At 46.6% G+C, this 21738-nt stretch overlaps 1 protein-coding gene across 2 annotated transcripts in view; it reads left to right on the forward strand.

Moving 5' to 3' along the window:
• LOC122558816 (plexin-A1-like) overlaps positions 1–12659 on the forward strand; it is a 588446-nt gene extending 575787 nt beyond the window's left edge. For both annotated transcript variants that reach the window (XM_087994072.1, XM_087994073.1), the window contains exon 32: positions 12526–12659. In XM_087994072.1, the coding sequence (XP_087850198.1) occupies positions 12526–12621 (96 nt within the window). In that variant the 3' untranslated portion in view covers positions 12622–12659. The remainder of the gene's footprint in view (positions 1–12525) is intronic.
• Positions 12660–21738: the final 9079 nt, after the last annotated feature.

Consider the following 21738-nt stretch of genomic DNA (forward strand, 5'->3'; position numbering starts at 1 on the left):
TCATGGGTCAATATCATGGAACTCCCTCTCCAACACTGTCATGGGTCAATATCATGGAACCCCCTCTCCGACACTGTCATGGGTCAATATCATGGAACTCCCTCTCCAATACCGTCATGGCTCAATATCATGGAACTCCCTCTCCAACACGGTCATGGGTCAATATCATGGAACTCCCTCTCCAACACTGCCATGGGTCAATATCATGGAACTCCCTTTGCAACACTGTCATGGGTCAATATCATGGAACCCCCTCTCCAATACTGTCATGGCTCAATATCATTGTACTGCCTCTCTAACACTGTCATGGGTTAATATCATGGAACTGCCTCTCCAACACTGTCATGGGTCAATATCATGGAACTCCCTCTCCAACACTGTCATGCGTCAATATCATTGTACTCCCTCTCCAACACTGTCATGGGTCAATATCATGGTACTCCCTCTCCAACACTGTCATTGGCCAATATCATGGAACTCCCTCTCCAACACTGTCATGGGTCAATATCGTGGAAGCCCCTCTCCGACACTATCATGGGTCAATATCATTGAACTCCCTCTCCGACACTGTCATGGGTTAATATCATGGAACTCCCTCTCCAACACTGTCATAGGTCAATATCATGGAACCCCCTCTCCAACACTGTCATGCGTCAATATCATGGACCTCCCTCTCCAACACTGTCATGGGTCAATATCATGGAACTCCCTCTCCAATGCTGTCATGGGTCAATATCATGGACCTCCCTCTCCAACACTGTCATGGGTCAATATCATGGAACTCCCTATCCAATACTGTCATGGGTCAATATCATGGAACTCCCTCTCCAAAACTGTCATGGGTCAACATCATGAAACTCTATCTCCGACACTGTCATAGGTCAATATCATGGAACTCCCTCTCCAACACTGTCATGGGTCAATATCATGGAACTCCCTCTCCGACACTGTCATGGGTCAATATCATGGAACCCCCTTTCCAACACTGTCATTGGCCAATATCATGGAACTCCCTCTCCAACACTGTCATGGGTCAATATCATGGAACTCCCTCTCCAACACTGTCATGGGTCAATATCATGGAACTCCCTCTCCAACACTGTCATGGGTCAATGTCATAGAACTCCCTCTCCAACACTGTCATGGGTCAATATCATGGAACTCCCTCTCCTATACTGTCATGGGTCAGTATCATGGAACTCCCTCTCCAACACTGTGATGGGTCAATATCCTGAAATTCCCTTTCCAACACTGTCATGGGTCAATATCATGGAACTCCCTTTCCAACACTGTCATGGGTCAATATCATGGAACTCCCTCTCCAACACTGTCATGGGCCAATATCATGGAACTCCCTCTCCAACACTGTCATGGGTCAATATCATGGAACGCCCTCTCCAATACTGTCATGGCTCAATATCATGGAACTGCCTCTCCAATACCGTCATGGCTCAATATCATGGAACTCCCTCTCCGACACTGTCATGGGTCAATATCATGGAACTCCCTCTCCAACACTGCCATGGGTCAATATCATGGAACTCCCTTTTCAACACTGTCATGGGTCAATATCCTGGAACTCCCTCTCCAACACGGTCATGGGTCAATATCATGGAACTCCCTCTCCAACACTGTCATGGGTCAATATCATGGAACCCCCTCTCCAATACTGTCATGGCTCAATATCATTGTACTCCCTCTCTAACACTGTCATGGGTTAATATCATGGAACTGCCTCTCCAACACTGTCATGGGTCAATATCATGGAACTCCCTCTCCAACACTGTCATGGGTCAATATCGTGGAAGCCCCTCTCTGACAATATCATGGGTCAATATCATTGAACTCCCTCTCCGACACTGTCATGGGTCAATATCATGGAACTCCCTCTCCAACACTGTCATGGGTCAATATCATGGAACCCCCTCTCCAACACTGTCATGGGTCAATATCATGGACCTCCCTCTCCAACACTGTCATGGGTCAATATCATGGAACTCCCTCTCCAATACTGTCATGGGTCAATATCATGGACCTCCCTCTCCAACACTGTCATGGGTCAATATCATGGAACTCCCTATCCAATACTGTCATGGATCAATATCATGGAACTCCCTCTCCAACACTGTCATGGGTCAACATCATGAAACTCTCTCTCCAACACTGTCATAGGTCAATATCATGGAACTCCCTCTCCATCACTGTCATAGGTCAATATCATGGAACTCCCTCTCCGACACTGTCATAGGTCAATATCATGGAACTCCCTCTCCGACACTGTCATGGGTCAATATCATGGAACTCCCTCTCCAACACTGTCATGGGTCAATATCATGGAACTCCCTCTCCAACACTGTCATGGGTCAATATCATGGAACTCCCTCTCCGACACTGTCATGGGTCAATGTCATAGAACTCCCTCTCCAACGCTGTCATGGGTCAATATCATGGAACTCCCTCTCCTACACTGTCATGGGTCAATATCATGGAACTCCCTCTCCAACACTGTGATGGGTCAATATCCTGGAACTCCCTTTCCAACACTGTCATGGGTCAATATCATGGAACTCCCTCTCCAACACTGTCATGGGTCAATATCATGGAACTCCCTCTCCAACACTGTCATGGGTCAATATCATGGAACTCCCCCTCCGACACTGTCATGGGTCAATGTCATCGAACACCCTCTCCAACGCTGTCATGGGTCAATATCATGGAACTCCCTCTCCTACACTGTCATGGGTCAATATCATGGAACCACCTCTCCAACACTGTCATGGGCCAATATCATGGAACTCCCTCTCCAACATTGCCATGGGTCAATATCCTGGAACCCCCGCCCCAACACTGTCATGGGTCAATATCATGGAACCCCCTCTCCAACACTATCATGGGCCAATATCATGGAACTCCCTCTCCAACATTGTCATGGGTCAATATCATGGAACTCCCTCTCCTACACTGTCATGGGTCAATATCATGGAACTCCCTCTCCAACTATGAGATGGGTCAATATCCTGGAACTGCCTTTCCAACACTGTCATGGGTCAATATCATGGAACTCCCTTTCCAACACTGTCATGGGTCAATATCATGGAACTCCCTCTCCAACACTGTCATGGGTCAATATCATGGAACCCCCTCCCCAACACTGTCATGGGTCAATATCATGGAACTCCCTCTCCAACACTGTCATGGGTCAATATCATGGAACTCCCTCTCCGACACTGTCATGGGTCAATATCATGGAACTCCCTCTCCAACACTGTTATGGGTCAATATCATTGTACTCCCTCTCCAACACTGTCATGGGTCAATATCATGGAACTCCCTTTGCAACACTGTCATGGGTCAATATCATGGAACCCCCTCTCCGACACTATCATGGGTCAATATCATGGAACTCCCTCTCCAACACTGTCATGGGTCAATATCATGGAACTGCCTCTCCAACACTGTCATGGGTCAATGTCATGGAACTCCCTTTCCAACACTGTCATGGGTCAATGTCATGGAACTCCCTCTCCAACACTGTTATGGGTCAATATCATGGAACTCCCTCTCCAACACTCTCATGGGTCAATATCATGGAACTCCCTCTCCAACACTGTCATGGGTCAATGTCATGGAACTCCTTTTCCAACACTGTCATGGGTCAATATCATGGAACTCCCTCTCCAACACTGTCATGGGTCAATATCATGGAACTCCCTCTCCAACACTGTCATGGGTCAATATCATGGAACCCCCTTTCCAACACTGTCATTGGCCAATATCATGGAACTCCCTTTCCAACACTGTCATGGGTCAATATCATGGAACCCCCTCTCCTACACTGTCATGGGTCAATATCATGGAACTCCCTCTCCAACACTGTCATGGGTTAATATCATGGAACTCCCTCTCCAACACTGTCATGGGTCAATATCATGGAACTCCCTCTCCGACACTGTCATGGGTCAATATCATGGAACCCCCTCTCCAACACTGTCATGGGTCAATATCATGGAACTCCCTCTCCAACACTGTCATGGGTCAATATCATGGAACTCCCTCTCCGACACTGTCATGGGTCAATATCATGGAGCTCCCACCCCAACACTGTCATGGGTCAATATCATGGAACTCCCTCTCCAACACTGTCATGTGTCAATATCATGGAACTCCCTCTCCCACACTGTCATGGGTCAATATCATGTAACTCCCTCTCCAACACTGTCATGGGTCAATATCATGGAACTGCCTCTCCAACACTGTCATGGGTCAATATCATGGAACTCCCTCTCCAACACTGTCATGTGTCAATATCATGGAACTCCCTCTCCCACACTGTCATGGGTCAATATCATGTAACTCCCTCTCCAACACTGTCATGGGTCAATATCATGGAACTGCCTCTCCAACACTGTCATGGGTCAATATCATGGAACCCCCTCTCCAATACTGTCGTGGCTCAATATCATTGTACTCCCTCTCCCACACTGTCATGGGTCAATATCTTGGAACTCCCTCTCCAACACTGTCATGGGTCAATATCATTGTACTCCCTCTCCAACACTGTCATGGGTCAATATCATTGTACCCCCTCTCCAACACTGTCATGGGTCAATATCATGGAACCCCCTCCCCAACACTGTCATGGGTCAATATCATGGAACTCCTTCTCCAACACTGTCATGGGTCAATATCATGGAACTGCCTCTCCAACACTGTCATGGGTCAATATCATGGAACCCCCTCTCCAATACTGTCGTGGCTCAATATCATTGTACTCCCTCTCCCACACTGTCATGGGTCAATATCTTGGAACTCCCTCTCCAACACTGTCATGGGTCAATATCATGGTACTCCCTCTCCAACACTGTCATGGGTCAATATCATTGTACCCCCTCTCCAACACTGTCATGGGTCAATATCATGGAACCCCCTCCCCAACACTGTCATGGGTCAATATCATGGAACTCCCTCTCCAACACTGTCATGGGTCAATATCATGGAACTCCCTCTCCAACACTGTCATGGGTCAATATCATGGGACTCCCTCTCCAACACTGTCATGGGTCAATATCATGGAACCCTCTCGCTGACACAAGAGGTTCAAGAAGGCAGCTCATTGTTGCTTTCTCCTGGGCAATAAATGATGGCTGAAGGACATCCATGTCCTCTTCATGAATAACGAAGAGTAAGAAATGTTTTCCATCTCTGGGAATTTGCTCGTGTTATATCCGGGGACTGTTGTCAACTCAGTGACTGTTGTGAATAGTCACTGACTCCATTAACACTGTATCATACGGGTACCTGCTTGGCAGAAGCTGAAATAGACAGTCATCAGTCATTTCAGTACTTGAGTAATTTCCTATGTTCAATGGAAGCTTCCATCCCTTCCCTGTCAGGCCATAAACTCAGCCCTGTCACTTTCACCCTCACCAGATCAACTCACCTCTCTTTATTCAACCTCTTCAAATCCTTATATCACTGCTCTACCCTTCAAGGTCTCTGGGCAAGAATTGAAAATCCAGAATTGCTTTCATTGTATCCATTCCCCTAGTCCCGCTGATTTATAGAAGTTTACTGTAGCTTTTAGACTCTGTGATTTTGATCATAATACCCACAGGAGTAACAGCAATACCTTGGAGAATTGCCACTCACTCTTTTCCCATCACCAGTTTGCAGGCAGCTGTATGTTCTAGCTGAAGGGATCTGGTCCTGCAGGGGGTAGTGTCTCTACCTGTGGGCTTGAAGACCGCTGTTCAAGTCCCAGTTGCGCCTGACCAGAGGTGTGTCAGAACAAGTTGGATAAAAGAATCAACTAGGCACTAGTGAGGACTGCAGATGCTGGAAACCAGAGGTTAGATTAGAGTGGTGCTGGAAAAGCACAGCAGGTCAGGCAGCATCCGAGGGGCAGGAAAATTGACGTTTCGGGCAAAAGGGGATTCCTGATGAAGGGCTTTTGCCCGAAGCTTCGATTTTCCTGCTCCTTGGATGCTGCCTGACCTGCTGTGCTTTTCCAGCACCACTCTAATCTAACCTCTGGATAAAGGAATCTACAATTGTCTGGATCTGAGAAGTTTATTTGACGAGTCAAGTTGACATGACTTCACTCAAGGAGCAATCCATTTAGCCACTATAATTTGTTCTGACAATTCTTCTCCTCATGTGTTCATCAAACTCTCTCTTACAGGCCACAGTTCAATCTGACCAGGCAGCACATTCCAAATTCTAAACATGTGGAAACGTGGCACAGTGGCTCAGTGGTTAGCACTGCTGCCTCACAGCGCCAGAGACCCAGGTTCTGGCGCTGTGAGGCAGCAGTGCTAACCACTGAGCCACCCTTGGGCGACTGTCTGTGTGGAGTTTACACATTCTTCCCATGTCTGCATGGGTTTCCTCCCACAGTCCAAAGGTGTGCAGTTTAGGTGGATTGGCCATGCTAAATTGCCCCAGGGATGTGCAGTTAGGTGGACCGGGCATGGGAAATGGAGGGTTGTGGGGTAGGTCTGGGTGGGATGCACTTCAGAGGGTTGGTATGGACTAGATGGGTAGAATGGTGTGCTTTCGCACTGTGGGGATTCTATGATTCACATCATCTCTGTTCTTCTGCTAAACTGTACCCATTCCCTATTGACCTTTGAGCCATTGGAAATTATTAACTTTTTTTTTAACTTGGCAGCATCTGTGGAGAGAGAAACAGTTACTATTTTAAAACTTGTGTGACCTTTCTGAACTCCTTAAAACACTATCACTGTTTCTCTCTCCATAGACAGGCCGAGTTCCTCGAGTGCTCTAAGTGTTTCTTTCAGATTTTCAGCACCTTTTTCTTGATAATTTTAAGCGCCTCGATTAAACCTCCCTTTAGCCTTCCGTACCTTGCGGTGAACCCCAGTCCCTTGCTCTGTGGGAGGTTTCACCTCCTGATGCTCCTTACCCACCCTGAAAGGTGATGCTCCGAACCTGTCGCTAATGACGCTGTGCATTGAGATGTCGCTGTGGTCTTTCCATTTTGGTGACTTGCTTTGCAGCAGTAATTAACAACAGCTTGTGGCAGACACGAAGATAAAAAGAAGTCATGGGAAAGACACACGAATACCATATTGCCTTGATTAGGTGTAAGCTCCATTTTGAGTGGGAGGCTTTGTCGAAGCGCCTGTTTCTTTGGAGTTATTTTTAAATTCTGTAATTAGCTTCAATTCCCAAATGCAGTGTAAACCAGATTGGCGATGGCTGCCCGTCAGCTTTCTAGTTGTCAGCCGCTGTGTCCTCTAGTCCTTGTCGTTACTGCACAGACTTTGCGTTAATCTCCTCAATAACTTTAAACCGCAGCGCACATTGATATAGAGGATGATAGTGTCTGTGCAGGATCCCTCAGCTGCTATATGGTCGTACATGTGAGAAGCTTAGGGGGAGCACTGCTTTTTTTATTGTTTTAGACCAGCATTTGTCGGCCATTCCTAATTGCCCAGAGGGCAGTTAAGAGCCAACCACATTGCTGTGGGTCTGGAGTCACATGTAGGCCAGACCAGGTAAGGATGGCAGTTTCCTTCCCGAAAGGACATGAGTGAACCAGAGGGTGGGCTGAGTGTCTGGATTTACACTCCAGTGATAATACCACCAGGCCATTGCCTCCCCCATTGTTGCCACTTCCCCATTGCCTGATTATTTAGCACCTTTCTCTCGTTTCATTCTGCCTCCCCCTTCACTGCTCCCTCCACCCCCACCCCCATAACACCTTACCTAACCTGAGTAGACAAGGCGAACGCAGGAAGAATGCTTTCAATGATCTGGGAGTCCAGAACCAGGGGTCACCGTCTAAGGATATGGGGCCATTTAGGACTGGGATGAGGAGAAATGTCTTCATCCAGAGAGTTTTGGAGCCTGTTGAATTCTCTGCCACAGAAATTGGTTGAGGCCAAGCCATTGAATGTTTTCAGGAAGGAATTAGATAAAGTTCTTGGAGCTAAAGTGATCAAAGGGAATGGGGAAAAAGCAGGAACTGGGGATTGAATTGCACGATCAGCCACAATCCTATTGAATGGTGCAGCAGGCTCGAAGGGCCGAATAGCCTACTCCTGCTCCTATTTTCCAAGCTCCTTAAGAACTGGGACACATATATCGCTCAAGATTAGAGTGGTGCTGGAAAAGCACAGTAGGTCAGGCAGCATCCGAGGAGCAAGAATATCAACATTTCAGGCAAAAGCCCTTATCACTGGCTTATCTCCTCAAACCCTGGATTTTCCAGGGAGAGAGGCCCAAGTCTAATTCATCCTCTCCTATTATAAAGGTCAAATAATACCAGGATGGGATGTCTCCAACAGCCAGGGACCTCCATTTATAAAGCATCTTCCACAACCTCAGGATGTCTCTTGTGCATTACAATCAATGAAGCACCTTTAGAAGCATTGTCACAGAATCATACAGGTGGTTACTCCACAGAGAGTGGCCGTTCGGCCTGTTTGCTAGCCCTCTGAAGGAACATTAAGATATTGCACTGCCACCTCCAGGATGGTGGTAAAGTCCAGCGGAACTGTGATGCTGCAGTTATTGAGTGTACCCTCAACTCTCTGAAGAATGGTCAATGCTATCTGTCATCACAAGGAGATAGAGAGGAGCTGCCAACAGAGGCATTGCATTTGCACTATGCTCCAGCCTAGGCCTCAATCCCCAGGCCTTGGGCAATCTGTGTACAATTCCAGCTCCGTAAAACCGTACGATGCAAGAGCCAAGAAAGGCCATTCAGCCCATCCAGTCTGCTCAGCCATTCAGTGAGATCATGACTGATCTGAGAATCCTCAACTCCACATTCCTGCCTTTTCCCAGTAACCCAGTAACTGATTAGAAATCTGTCTCTCTCAGCCTTAAATATACTCAGTGACCAGCCTTGACAGCCCTTTGGGAGAAAAATATCCTTGTCATCTCTGTCTTAAATGGGTGGCCTCATTCTGAGATGGTACCCTCTGGACCTAGTGTGTCCCACAATGGAAACCAAACTGTCCACATCAAGTCCCCTAAAAATCTGTGTTTCAATAAACAAAACGTCAACCCTCCTGCTCCTCTGACCTGCTGTGCTTTATCCAGCTCCATATTTTATCGGCTCTTGACTTTCCAGCATCTGCAGTCCTCACTATCTCCAAGTCAATCAGGCCGCCTCTCATTCTCCTAAGTGTGCAGTCCCAACCTACTAGGCCTCTCCCCATAAGACAGCCCCTCCATACCTGCGATCAGCCGAATAAACCTTCTCTGGACTGCCTCCAATGCCAGTCTAACTTTTATTTCAGTTCTGACTGGAAAAGGAATTGGGATTATTGAAATTATTATGTGAGATGGGAAACAGATTGAGACTTACTTCAGAAAGTAGGCGAAGGTATCAGCAAAGACACACTGTCCAACTTACAACATTATTTACTAAAGTCGTGGACTTTAATTGGCACATGGTCTTTAAAGATTCATCTTTTGTTTAAAGGGGACAGTTAAATATATTGTTCCCTGATTACGGCTGTCAGAAACAAGGAGAGCCGCTGACTGGAATGAGTGATCTCAGACAAGAATAGGTCTTGTGAAATCTGCTAATCAGCTGATATTCTTTCCAATTACTGTTGTTCAACTGAATAATTCATTGACATTTTATTGTGGTCGAAGGCTTAATATGAATGTGCTAATTAGTAGCATCTTTGATTAATCTGCTGAATTCCTAGATTACAACAGAAACTGCACCTCAGATGTACTTTGTGTCTGCTTTGGGACGTTGCTGAGATTGTTAAAGGGACAATATCAATGTGAGATCTTCCTTCTTTGATTGATACATTTCATGGGAATGTTTTCTGGCTCATCTGAATCAGGAAAGGGGATGTGAGGAATGTGGAATCAGCCACGATCCTATAGAATGCAAAGCTGGCTCAAGGGGCCGATGGCCTACTCCTGTTCCTATTTCCTACGGTCTTATGCTGAGTGTAATTTGTAAAAGGAGTCTGCCATCAATCAGAGACAGCAGCATAAGGTCACTGTCTCTGAGGCAAAGCCTGTGGAGATATTGAAGGAAACCATTGACTGCTGGGAACTGTCCTTCATTACCCCGACACTGGACGCAATGATGAACTTAGTTAGATGGTTAACAAAGCCCCCACTTCCTCTAATTGATGGTAGGCTCGACACTCATGAGCTGTTTAATTGGTGTTCTCCCTTCCAGCCACCAGCGAAAGACAGTAACCCGCAGTGAGGCCGTGATGTGAAATATTGAGCTGCTCAACTAACCTGCTAAAAATGTGTCATTTCAAAGAGATTAGGGGAGTGGAAGGAGGCAGCACCATTCCCAAAACAAATTGAGAGACTAAACACTCTTGGGATTTTATACCCAGTGTTGCAAACTCATAGAACAGAGAACAATACAGCCCAGGAATGGGCCCTTCGGCCCATGATGTTGTGCCAAACTCGACGCCAAATTAAACTAATCCCTTCTGCCCGCCCTTGCTCCATATCTCTCCATTCCTTGCATATTCATCTGTTTATCTAAAAGCTCCTTAAATGCCCCTATATAGTATCTGCCTCTGCTATCACCCCTGGCAGCACATTCCAGACTCCTACCACTCTCTGTGTAAAAAACCTGCCACTCACATCTCCTTTGAACTTTACCCCTCTCACCTTAAATGCATGCCCCCTGGTTTTAGACATTTCAACTCTGGGAAAAAGATTCTGACCGCCAACCCTGTCTATGCCTCTCATAATTTTATAGCCTTCCATCAAGTCTCCCCTCAGTCTCTGCCACTCCAGAGAAAACAACCTGAGTTTTTCCAGCCTCTCCTTGTAGCCCATACCTCTAATCCAGGTAGCATCCTGGTAAACCTCTTCCACACCCTCTCCAAAGCCTCCCCATCCTTTCTGTAATGTCGCGACCAGAATGGAATGCAATACTCTAAGCACGGCATATCCCAAGTCGTATAAAGCTGCAGCTTGAGGCTGCATTGATGGTAGCTCTATCTCTGGAAGTGGAGGTCCTTTCTTTGATAAGTGATGCTATTCACCAGAGAAACTTGTGTCACAAGGGACAAATGTTTTTTACTTTAAATTGCCCCGTGATTTGTGGGGCTTTGCCACTGAGAATTGTTCTTTCTATCCTGTCCGCTGTAGATTGTCGGATCTGTGAAGAATCTGGATTCTTACAAAGCCCTTCCTGATTTCAGGATATCGTGAAAACACTCTCCAGTCAACCACAAAGTGTGGTCACAGTTGTGGTTGAGGAAACACGGCCATAACGAGTACTAACTAGAATTGGTGATGGTAATCGGGGGGAATAAATGTTGATTAGGACAGGGAGCCCTCCTGCTCTTTTTCAGAATACTGCCACAGAATCTGACATGTCCATCAGAAATCTTGCATCTGAAAAAAGGTCCCTCTGACCGTGCAGCACTCCCTCAGTACTGCACCAGGAAGGGAGCCGTCTCACTCCAGACTACCACCGAGCAATGACTGAAGCATAATGAAATAAGATCGTAAGACAGAGGAGCAGGAGTAGGCCATTCGACCCATCAAGTCAGCTCTGCCATTCACTGAGATCACGGCTGATCTGATAATCCACAACTCCACCTCCCTGCCTTTTCCCAATAACTCTTGATTCCCTCACTCATGAAAAACCTCAGCCTTGAATACACTTAATGCCCCAGCCCCGACAGCCCTCTGGGGTAAAGAATCCCACAGTTTCACTGCACTCCGAGAGAAGACGGTCCTCCTCATCTCTGTTGTAATTGGGCGCCTCTCGTTCTGAGGTTAATGCCCTCAGGTCCTGGACTCGCCCAGGCAAGAGACAACCTGTCCACATGTCCCCTTTCACACCCCCTAACAATCTTGTACATTTCAATAAGGTCACCTCTCATTCTTATAAACTCAGATGAGTGCAGGCCCAACCTACTGAACGTCTCCTCATGGTGGCTCAGTGGTTAGCACTGCTGCCTCACAGGGACCTGGGTTCGATCCCATCCTCGGACAACTGGCTGTGTGGAGTTTGCACATTCTCCCCGTGTCTGCGCGGGTTTGCTGCGGGTGCTCCGGTTTCATCCCACAGTCCGGGTTAGGTGAATCGACCATGCTAAATTACCCCGTAGTGTGCAGGCCAGGTGGATTAACCATACAGGGGGTTATGGGAATAGGGTGTGACCCCTCTTCAGAGAAATGGTGCAGACCTGATGGGCCAAATGGCCTCTTTCCACACTGTGGAGATTCATAAGCCAATCCCTCCATATCATATAAATTGACATTTTCCTAGCTACCATAATTCCTGAGGAAGGGTCACACAGCCCAAAACATTAACTCTGATTTCTCTGCACAGATGCTGCCAGACCTGCTGAGCTTTTCCAGCAATTTGCTGTTTTAGTCCCTCCACATCTAGTGTAATGTACTTTCTCTGGGTTGTGTCCAAGACCAGTCCTCAGAGCAGGCACCAAGACGGTCCACGGGGTTCCACAACGGTTCTCGAAGCGTGCTGAGTAACAGTTTTGTTTTCTCTCTTTCCCCATCCACCCACCCCTCTCTCCCTTTCAGATCTTATCAACTCTAGAGAAGGATGAGCAGGCACGGAGGCAGAGACTGCGGAGTAAGCTGGAACAAGTGATTGACGCTATGGCATGTAGCAGCTGAGGCTTCACCAGGAGAGGAGCGATGGAGGAGAAAGCGAGGGTGGGACGGGGTGGGCGAAGAAAGACAGAGAGAGCTCAGTTGTCACTTGGAGCCTAGTAGGCTGACTGTCTGTCTGTCTGTCTGTCTGTGTGCGCGCGGGTTGGGGAGGGAGGGGTGGGTGGGGAGGGTGAACGGGGGGTGGGTTCAGGGGCGGGGGAAAGCGCGGGGATAAGGGAGACAGAAACGTGAACGGAGCAGTGTGCACATCGGGTCTAGCAGAGGCCCGGGGAACCGAGCGGGTCCAGGGGTACGGGAGTTCAGCAGTCGGCAGATTCCACGCCCCCAGCTGCATTGGCCGGGCGCTGAAGTCACGTAACCTGGGACTGGGCAGGGCTGGAGTGGGGGCTGTCAGGGGATGGGGGTAGGTAACTCGGGGAGAGGAGTCCCTGAGCTGATGAGATGCTGGGACATGAACTGGACAGCTGTTCTCCTCAGTTAGTGTTACTGCTAAAATTTGCACAATTTACAATTTAAAAAAAAGGAAGAGAAAAAAGTATGAAAAAAAAGAGAAGTGATTCCACTTTTAAAAAAGATTGATATAGAACTGAGTTCCATGAGCTTTGATATATTTCCAAAACAATGTGTTTTGTGCCATCATTTTCATTTGAATGTTCTTTAGTGAAAATACTTGTTAGTTGAAACTTGTGCTATAATTTAAATGTAACATACCTAGTGACTGATGGTGATAAAAGGTTTAAAAATAACAAAAATGGTAGGGGGGGTGCAAAGTTATTGAGAAGAATGTGGTATAAAGGGGAGAGAGACAAAGAGAGAGAGAGAGAGAACATGAGAAAGAAGGACATCGCACCCACGAACAGGGGCCTTGTGGGAATGATTGATGGAGTTTTGCAACGTGAAGTTTTCTGAGACTTTGGAACCAGAAATAGTCCCTTTTATTGGCATCTGCTGCATCTGAAAGCCAGTGCAAGAGGGTTGTGGAGGGAATGGAAGAGCAGGAAAAGAGAGGGGGTACAGAAATTCGATGGCTTCGCTGGGGAATGGTAGGTGTTGCCATGGTGATGAGGACCAGGGGATGGTCGGGGAGTGGTGGGGTTACAGTGTAGGATTAGGTTGACATGCTCCACTTAAAACACAACCTTCTTTAGTCCCTCCCATCTCATTTGAATGGTTCTCTGGAAGCAAACCCCATCGCCCCCCCCACACCCCCACCAACTCCATTGTCCTCGTGATTTAGTGGGGATTTGTCTTTGTCTTAATAGCCTTATACAAATGTCCAGAGGTGACGGCCAGATATAGATCAGCTGGTTCTTCAAACATGCCCCCGAATCACAATGGGTAAGTCCATGCTAATTCCTGCTTCCCTCTCACCTCCACAGTCATGTCATCGCCCGGAAAAAGCAAAAACAGAGCCAGAGATAAACCACAAGAAGGTGGGGGGGGTTGGTGGTTGGGGAGGGGGGGAGAAATATTCAATAAAACTCCCCTCCGATCTCCTCTTTCTCATTCCAGGAGATCACATTGCCCGTCAGTTACCTTCAAAGCCACTGCCTGACCTTTCACACAATGCATGATTGAGAAATGATATCTTCTGTGCAGTTCTCTCTGTCACGTCCTACTGCCTCTAAGTTGCTGGTTTACGGTGTTTCTAAGGAACGTGCAGTTTGTGCAGCACCTTTGCCACATGACTTCATGATTCATGCATGTCATTACCAGAGGTGAGAATTGTGTGAGAGCCATCTGGAAGAGGGAGGAATGATCTGTAAGAATAACTTCTCCGAACATAAGACCTGCTGGCCAGATAGTTTGTGGATATCTCCCTTTAAGATTGTGGTGTAGGGCCAAGGTATGGTTGGGACTGAGTCAACCTTGCTGTCAGAGGCTGGAATATGGAGCCAACTTAATACTCAGCACAGCACTGAGGGAGTGTGGCATTGTTGAAGGTGCCATCTTGCAGACGAGCTGTGAAACACCTAAGCCCTGTCTTTAATTCTAATGCTCAGTCCAATTTGAATCCCATGTGTTGGCCTGTGAAATTGCAAGTGGTTTTTACTGTAATGGCAAATCAACCTTGAGCATCAATGGACAGAAATGTGAAGAGTTCTCTCCACCATGCAGGCTCTCTGCCTCTGTTCCTGATGAAGGGCTATTGCCCGAAATGTCGATTTTCCTGCTCCTCGGATGCTGCCTGAACTGCTGTGCTTTTCCAGAACCACTCTAATCTAGAATCTGGTTTCCAGCATCTGCAGTCATTGTTTTTACCTAGAAATGTGAAGAGATGAGTTTAATTTGATTCCAGTTTTGGCACCTTTGGGAATGTTGATACATCTCAAGGAAGGTAAACTGCCAAGTTTGGTTTTTAAAGGGATCATGTTGCATCTAAAGATTATTTCATTCTCTGTGGATAACTTAGCTGGAAGAGGTTGAGGAGCCCAGCATCATTCAGACAGCTGTGTCTGACAGTTTCTCCATCACTCTATATTCTCACACTGTCACCAGGGAACGAGATTGAGTCCCCAGTGAGCATGTTAGTTTTATATTAATGCTGCTCCTTTCTGTTTGAAATTACTCTAAAGGGGATGCATGTTCCTTATAACGAGTTATGTGCAAGACGCTCAAAGAATCAGTGATCACTTCATGTTTTACTTTAAACATTGCTTGCTGTTTATAGGGGAAGCAGCTGTTGAAATACCTGCTGCTCCAAATGAAGAAACGGAGGTAACTTCCAATAGTTCATTGGGAAAGGAGTTTATTTTTCTGGCTCATTTCTCAGGTCCTTTAATCAGCTTCCTTTCCACACAACTCTGGAGCAGGTGGGACTTGAACCCCGACCTCCTGGCTCAGACGTAGGGACACAGCCACTGCACCATCACAGTCCCTTTGATGGGACAAATGGGTTGGTTCAATTAAATTGAGGTGGTGATAGGTAACTTTTGAATATTCCTGTCTCTCAATTCCCCTCCCCACCCCCTGGATCAGTACCTGCTAAACTGGGCTCCATTTGAATGTGGCAAAAGTGAGGACTGCAGATGCTGGAAACCAGAGTCTAGATCGGAGTGGTGCTGGAAAAGCACAGCAGGTCAGGCAGCATCCGAGGAGCAGGAAAATCGACGTTCTGGGCGGGAGCCCTTCATCAGGAAAAGAGGGCTTCTTGATCTGAATGTGTCATGGGAATGAGCCATTGATGAAGCTTTTGGAAGATGGAAGTTGTTCAGAAGTGTTTCTGACCAACTCTGGAGGGACTTCAGGGAGGGGCTGAACCACGTTCGACAGGAGTGCTGTTGGGCTGAAACAATTGGGCAGCATCCCTTCTGGAAAACGAGTCAGCAATGAGCTGACAGACAAAAAGCCAACTAGCCCCACAGCAACGGCACACTGTGGATGAGCTGCTGAATAGAATGCCCAGTCCTTAGTCAGGGAGAGAATCTCACCTTCTGGTGATGTTTGACCCAGCTCTAACAGACCCATGGACATAGAGAATAGGAGTAGGAGTAGGCCATTCGGCCCTTCAAGCTCACTCCTCCATGGTCATGGCTGATCATCCAACTTAGCCCCACGTTCCTGCTATCTCCCTCCTACCTTTTGATCCCTTTAGCCCTGGGAGTTATAGCAGAAACAAATCCCAGAGTTTTGCTGTGAGCAGTAATGGAATCCAGGTAAGTTAAGGAGGGTTTAGGGAAGGTTTGGGGATGAGTCTACCCCCAAACGGAGGTGAGGGTAAAGATATAAATAGTTGACTGTGTCTGTCAGTGGATTATAAAGGCTGTATGAGTAGGACAAAAGGGAGATTCTATCTCCTATCGATGGGCAAAGAGTCCCCTCCAGTGATGTAACCCCTTACTCTCCCCATTTTATAAACGTCTTTCCAAAACCGGAATCCCCAGTTCCATTTGCCTGGCCATGCCAACTGGAAAGTGCCGGAAGCAGGGACATATCAGGGGGAGGGGGGGCAGTTGAGCTTTTCACCAGCTCAGTTAATCCTTCATTAATAATTTGCACATAACACAAGTCATCATCTCCACTCCCCACACCCTCCATACTGGGACTGAGCTCAGGGAAGGGTGAATGAGATTGTCAATGGGCTAGCCATCAAGCCAAGACCACGTGCTCTTCTTGCTGAGGGCACCCAAGTGAGGTTACATGATATGCAGCCCATTAACACTGTACCACTCTCCACTGATATTGAGTATTTCTAGCACTTTCCATGTTTATTTCAGAAGTCCAACAGTATTTTACTTAGTTCACACATGAAACAATGAACTGCCGTTGTTCCTATAGCGACCATGTCCCATGCCAGTATTTGGTTGTGCCATACCTGTGGGCATTGTACCACAAAATCATTGCACTGTTCCCTCCTTTTTGTAGAACCTATGCTTTCACAAGGGTAACATATCCCTGGTCCTGGCGACAAGGTGCACTGCCTTTCGCTTCAGGTCTTCAGTTCTGACCTATAACAATCGGTGAAAGTCACCAGTTTATCTTTGTGAGCAGTTTGAATCGAGGGGCAAATTGCTCCCCTCTTGGATATCTCAGGACTGAACTGAGGAAACTGCTGTGGAAGCTGATGGTGTCAAAGAAGCTCTTCAGAGTAGGTGAGAAATAGGAGCTGGAGTGGGCCATCCAGCCTGACCTGCTATCCATTAAGATTTTCCCTACATGTAGGGATTCCCTACATGCAGAATCCCTACAGTGTGGAAGCAGGCCATTTGGCCCATCAAGTTCACACCGACCTTCTGAAGAGCATCCCTTCCAAACCCAACCCATTCCCGTAACCCTCCATTTCCCATGGCTAGTCCACCAAGATGACATGCCCTCCTACTGAGAACACACTGGTGAGGGAACATGATATGGAGCCCATTAACACTGTACCACTCTCCGCTGATGCTGAGTATTTCCAGCACTTTCCATTTTTATTTCAGAGTTCTCACAGTATTTTGCTTGGTTCACACATGAAACAATGAACTGCAGTTGTTCCTACAGTGACCACACATGCCTGGACACTATGGGCAATTTGAAGAAAGTGAGGATTGCAGATGCTGGAGATTAGAGTCGAGAGTGTGATGCTGGAAAAGCATAGCAGGTCAGGCAGCATCCGAGGAGCAGTAGAGTCGAGCAGGATTCCTGATGAAGGGCTTTTGCCTGAAACGTCAACTCCCCTGCTCCTTGGATGCTGCCTGACCTGCTGTGCTTTTCCAGCACCACACTCTCAACTGTGGGCAATTTAGAACGGCCAATCCACCCAACCTGTGGGAGGAAACCAAGGGTGAGGGAGTGAGAAATGCAGAAATGGTGCAAACTCCTCACAGACAGTCATCCGAGGATGGAATTGAACCCAGGTCCCTGGCTCTGTGAGGCAGCAGTGCTAACCACTGAGCTACCATGGTGCCCAGTGGCACTTTATTGCCTCTCTCCCATGACTCAAGCTTGATTAGATTCAGTGACCCCACTGTTCTTCAAGGGAGAGAGTTCTAAACATTATTGACCCTCTTCAAGAAGAAATTTATCCTTTTGTCCATCTTAAATGGGAGACTCCTCATCTTTAACCATCACATTCGGCACGGTGTCTCAGTGGTTAGCATTGCTGTCTCACAGCACCAGATTCCCAGGTTCGATTCCAGCCTTGGGCAACTGTCTGTGTGGAGTTTGTACATTCACCCTGTGTCTGCATGGGTTTCCTCTGGATGCTCTGGTTTCCTCCCATAGTCCAAAGGTGTGCAGGTCAAGTGAATTGGCCATCCTAAATTGTCCATAGTGTTAAGTGCATTCGTCAGAGGGAAATTGGCCTGGATGGGTTACTCTTCAGAGGGTCGGTGTGGACTTAGAACGGTACAGCACAGAACAGGCCCTTCAGCCCACGATGTTGTGCCGACCAAACTTGTTGTGCCGAAGGGCCTGCTTCCACACTGTGGGGAATCTAATCTAAAACAAATTCCTCCCTACAGGAGAAAACATCCCATCTCAGTATTTGCCATTCCAAGAATCCCCTCGGAATTTTATATATTTTAATAAGGCCACCTCTGATTCATCTTCTGCGCTCCAATATGGCCAAAGCCACTTTGGGAAACATCAGGGGCTGCGTTATTTCAGATCTAATTGGACTCTAATGAGCTGGAGAGTGCCAGCTGCTGTTGCTAGGCACCTCGACTCTCTTGTGAGTGTAGAAATCAGAATGTTAGTCCTGGGTCACAATTAGATCTGAAATAACGCAGCCCCTGATGTTTCCCAAAGTGGCTTTGGCCATATTGGAGCGCAGAAGATGAATCAGAGGTGGCCTTATTAAAATATATAAAATTCCGAGGGGATTCTTGGAATGGCAGATACTGAGATGGGATGTTTTCTCCTGTGGGGAGGAATTTTTTTAGATTAGATTCCCTACAGTGTGGAAGCAGGCCCTTCGGCCCAACAAGTTTGGTCGGCACAACATCGTGGGCTGAAGGGCCTGTTCTGTGCTGTACCGTTCTGAGTCCACCAACCCTCCGAAGAGTAACCCATCCAGGCCCATTTCCCTCTGATGAATGCACTTAACACTATGGACAATTTAGCATGGCATCCACAGGACCGACCATTCACATCACGCAAACAGTTGAGAATTGGAACTTTTTAAGAACAAAATGATTCTTCCCAGAAACTGCCACGTTTCCTAAAATAAGCAGAATGGTTTCTGGCACCCTGACTCCCAATTCTGAAGACGTGAGCTGAGGTGAAATTTCAGCCTGAAGCATTCACATTCTCTTGTCGAAAGACTCCTCAGTGACTGAACATCCCACTTGAAAACAGCAAGTATACTCATTGTTCAAAGTAGTGATTTGCAAAATGAAGAGCTCGGATTGTGTATTGGCTCACGAATCTCTCATGTGACTGTCTTTGAAGCCATCAGGCAATTTAAAAAAAAACATGGTTTTGCTAATTAATAAAAACTGGCATAGTTGAACACTTTATTTCTCCAACACCGTTCTGATAAATATGACAATAGACAAGGGCAAGTATCTTTAGAAAAAGTTCACTTCCCTCATTCTATAGAATTCCTCTTGCACTTTTGTCCCTTTAGCTCATAAGATTCTCTCTGCCACCTGGCTCTTTGGATATTATCAGTTTTCCTTAGAGATGATCCAATCCCCAGTCTCATTCCTCGATGATTCCCTTCATTATGTGGAGTTTGATCGTGGATGCCCTGATTCAGTTTTACCGGCACGTGAGCAGTTTTGTATGGGAGGCTGCTTGAATCTTCATCACGTCGAATGTAGCCCCTGATTTTATGGCGAGTGTGGGTCTTGCTCATGTTATGAACTTCACACAGAAGAACCTTTCCTTGGTGATGTAAGCCTATGGTTAGCACTTAATCCGAAGGTTAAAATCTTAGCCACTTTAGACTATGCCAGCTATCTTGATGAGCTGCCACCCAGGAAGTGTTCCTTAAACAGGAATATTCTGCACTGAGAGTTTTACACTATGAGCGTAATCAAATAGACCCAGAATCTTGGCGTTAATTCTAACATTGAGCTCATCATTCAAAATCATGGTCCATTTTGTGAAAATAAACATTTAATCCTTGGAAGACTTGCAAACATCCGGGTTCATCCATACTTTGAAGTGATGTAGCAACATATCTTCAGACTTGTGAGTGTTGTCCTACAATGCTGGCACTTTGGAGACCAAATGGTACCATTGTGTCTGAGGGGCGGCTGTGTGTCATTGGGTTCATGTACCTTCAGCGCCTTATTTCCAGAGCGCGTGCCGATCGCCTGAGCCTCTTCAGCTGTGCAAGTGAGCTCACATGGGTAGTACCTCCAAGTGTCCACTCTTCCTAAGCCAAATCTCTAATAGGCAAACCCCCAAGGAGTGGGGAGTGGGTGGGTGGCAGACTGGGGACTCAACTGAAAACAATCACTCGGCCCAATCACTGGAATTCGTCTGTGGGACCCCTTCCTCTCCCCCATTGGCATCCATTGATGGAGAAGTTGGTTTTGTGTTTGTTCAGGGAGCAGACAGGTAGAGATGGGTTGTGTGGTTGGTTAGCTCTTTCATTCCCTGGTGCCAGGGTGAACAGAGAGAAGAAGGGAGAGTGGAGGAAATAGAAAGAGAGAGAGAAAAAAAAATATTTTGAAGGTCAAAATACCCCTAGTTGTGTTGTTTTAAAGTCTCTTGCCTCAAGGTCAGGAGACAATTGCATGATGGAGCTAGATTTTAGTGTGTGGTTTACTCCCTCAAGTGCAAGCCTTGAATAATAGAGGTCAGAAAGCCTCTGGCTTTATAATATGTTTTGTATGGATAGATAATTATAACTGTAAGACTCATTTCATTACAATGGTACTAAAAGTCTACTTCTGGTTTAAATGCAATCAAATGGATTTTAATACTATATTAAGATTACTGATTAAATTTATAAAATTGTTCCAGACTTGAAGCGACTGTGACAATTTGGCTGTGTAACTTGCGCTGTGTAAATATCATGCCTTCCTATTTTGAAGTTCTGCAGATTTACTACTTGTACATAAACACGGACATCAGGAAAGATTAAACATTTTTGCTAAATAAAATAAAAAAGAACAGAAGTCTGGTTTTGTTTCCTCCCTCGTTTGCGCGTTGAAAGGGCGAGACTGCGGGACAGGAATTAAAGAAGGATTTTGGGATGGTACAGGGGCAGACGGAGTCCATTTGGCCCATTGCAGGTGGGCTAGCTCTTTGAAAGAACTATCCAGGTTGTCCCAGTCCTCAGCTCTTTCCACAGGACGCCACAAATGTTTTCTTTTTGGAACAGGAGGAGGCCATTCAGCCCTTCAAGCGTTTTCCAACATTCAGTGAACTCATGGCTGATCTGTGGCCTAACTCCATTTGCCTGCCTTTGGCCCAGATCCTTAAATTTTTTGTTAAGCAAAGATATTAATCTGTCTCACATTTAAAATGAAGAATTGATCCAGCATCCGCTGCCATCTGTGGGAGAGAGTTCCAAACCTCTCCCACCCTGTGTGTGTAGAAGAGCTTCCTAACATCTCTCCTGAACAGCCTGGCCATAATTCTCAGACGATGCTCCTAGATCTACAATATCCAACCAGTAGAAGTAGTTTATCTTAATCTAGCCTGCCTTTTCCTGTCAATCCCTCGAATATTTCAATCAGATCA

Source organism: Chiloscyllium plagiosum, unplaced genomic scaffold (assembly GCF_037043375.1).
Source record: "Chiloscyllium plagiosum isolate Xiang-an unplaced genomic scaffold, Cpla_swu_hap1 HiC_scaffold_14, whole genome shotgun sequence".
Classification (NCBI taxonomy): Eukaryota; Metazoa; Chordata; class Chondrichthyes; order Orectolobiformes; family Hemiscylliidae; genus Chiloscyllium; species Chiloscyllium plagiosum.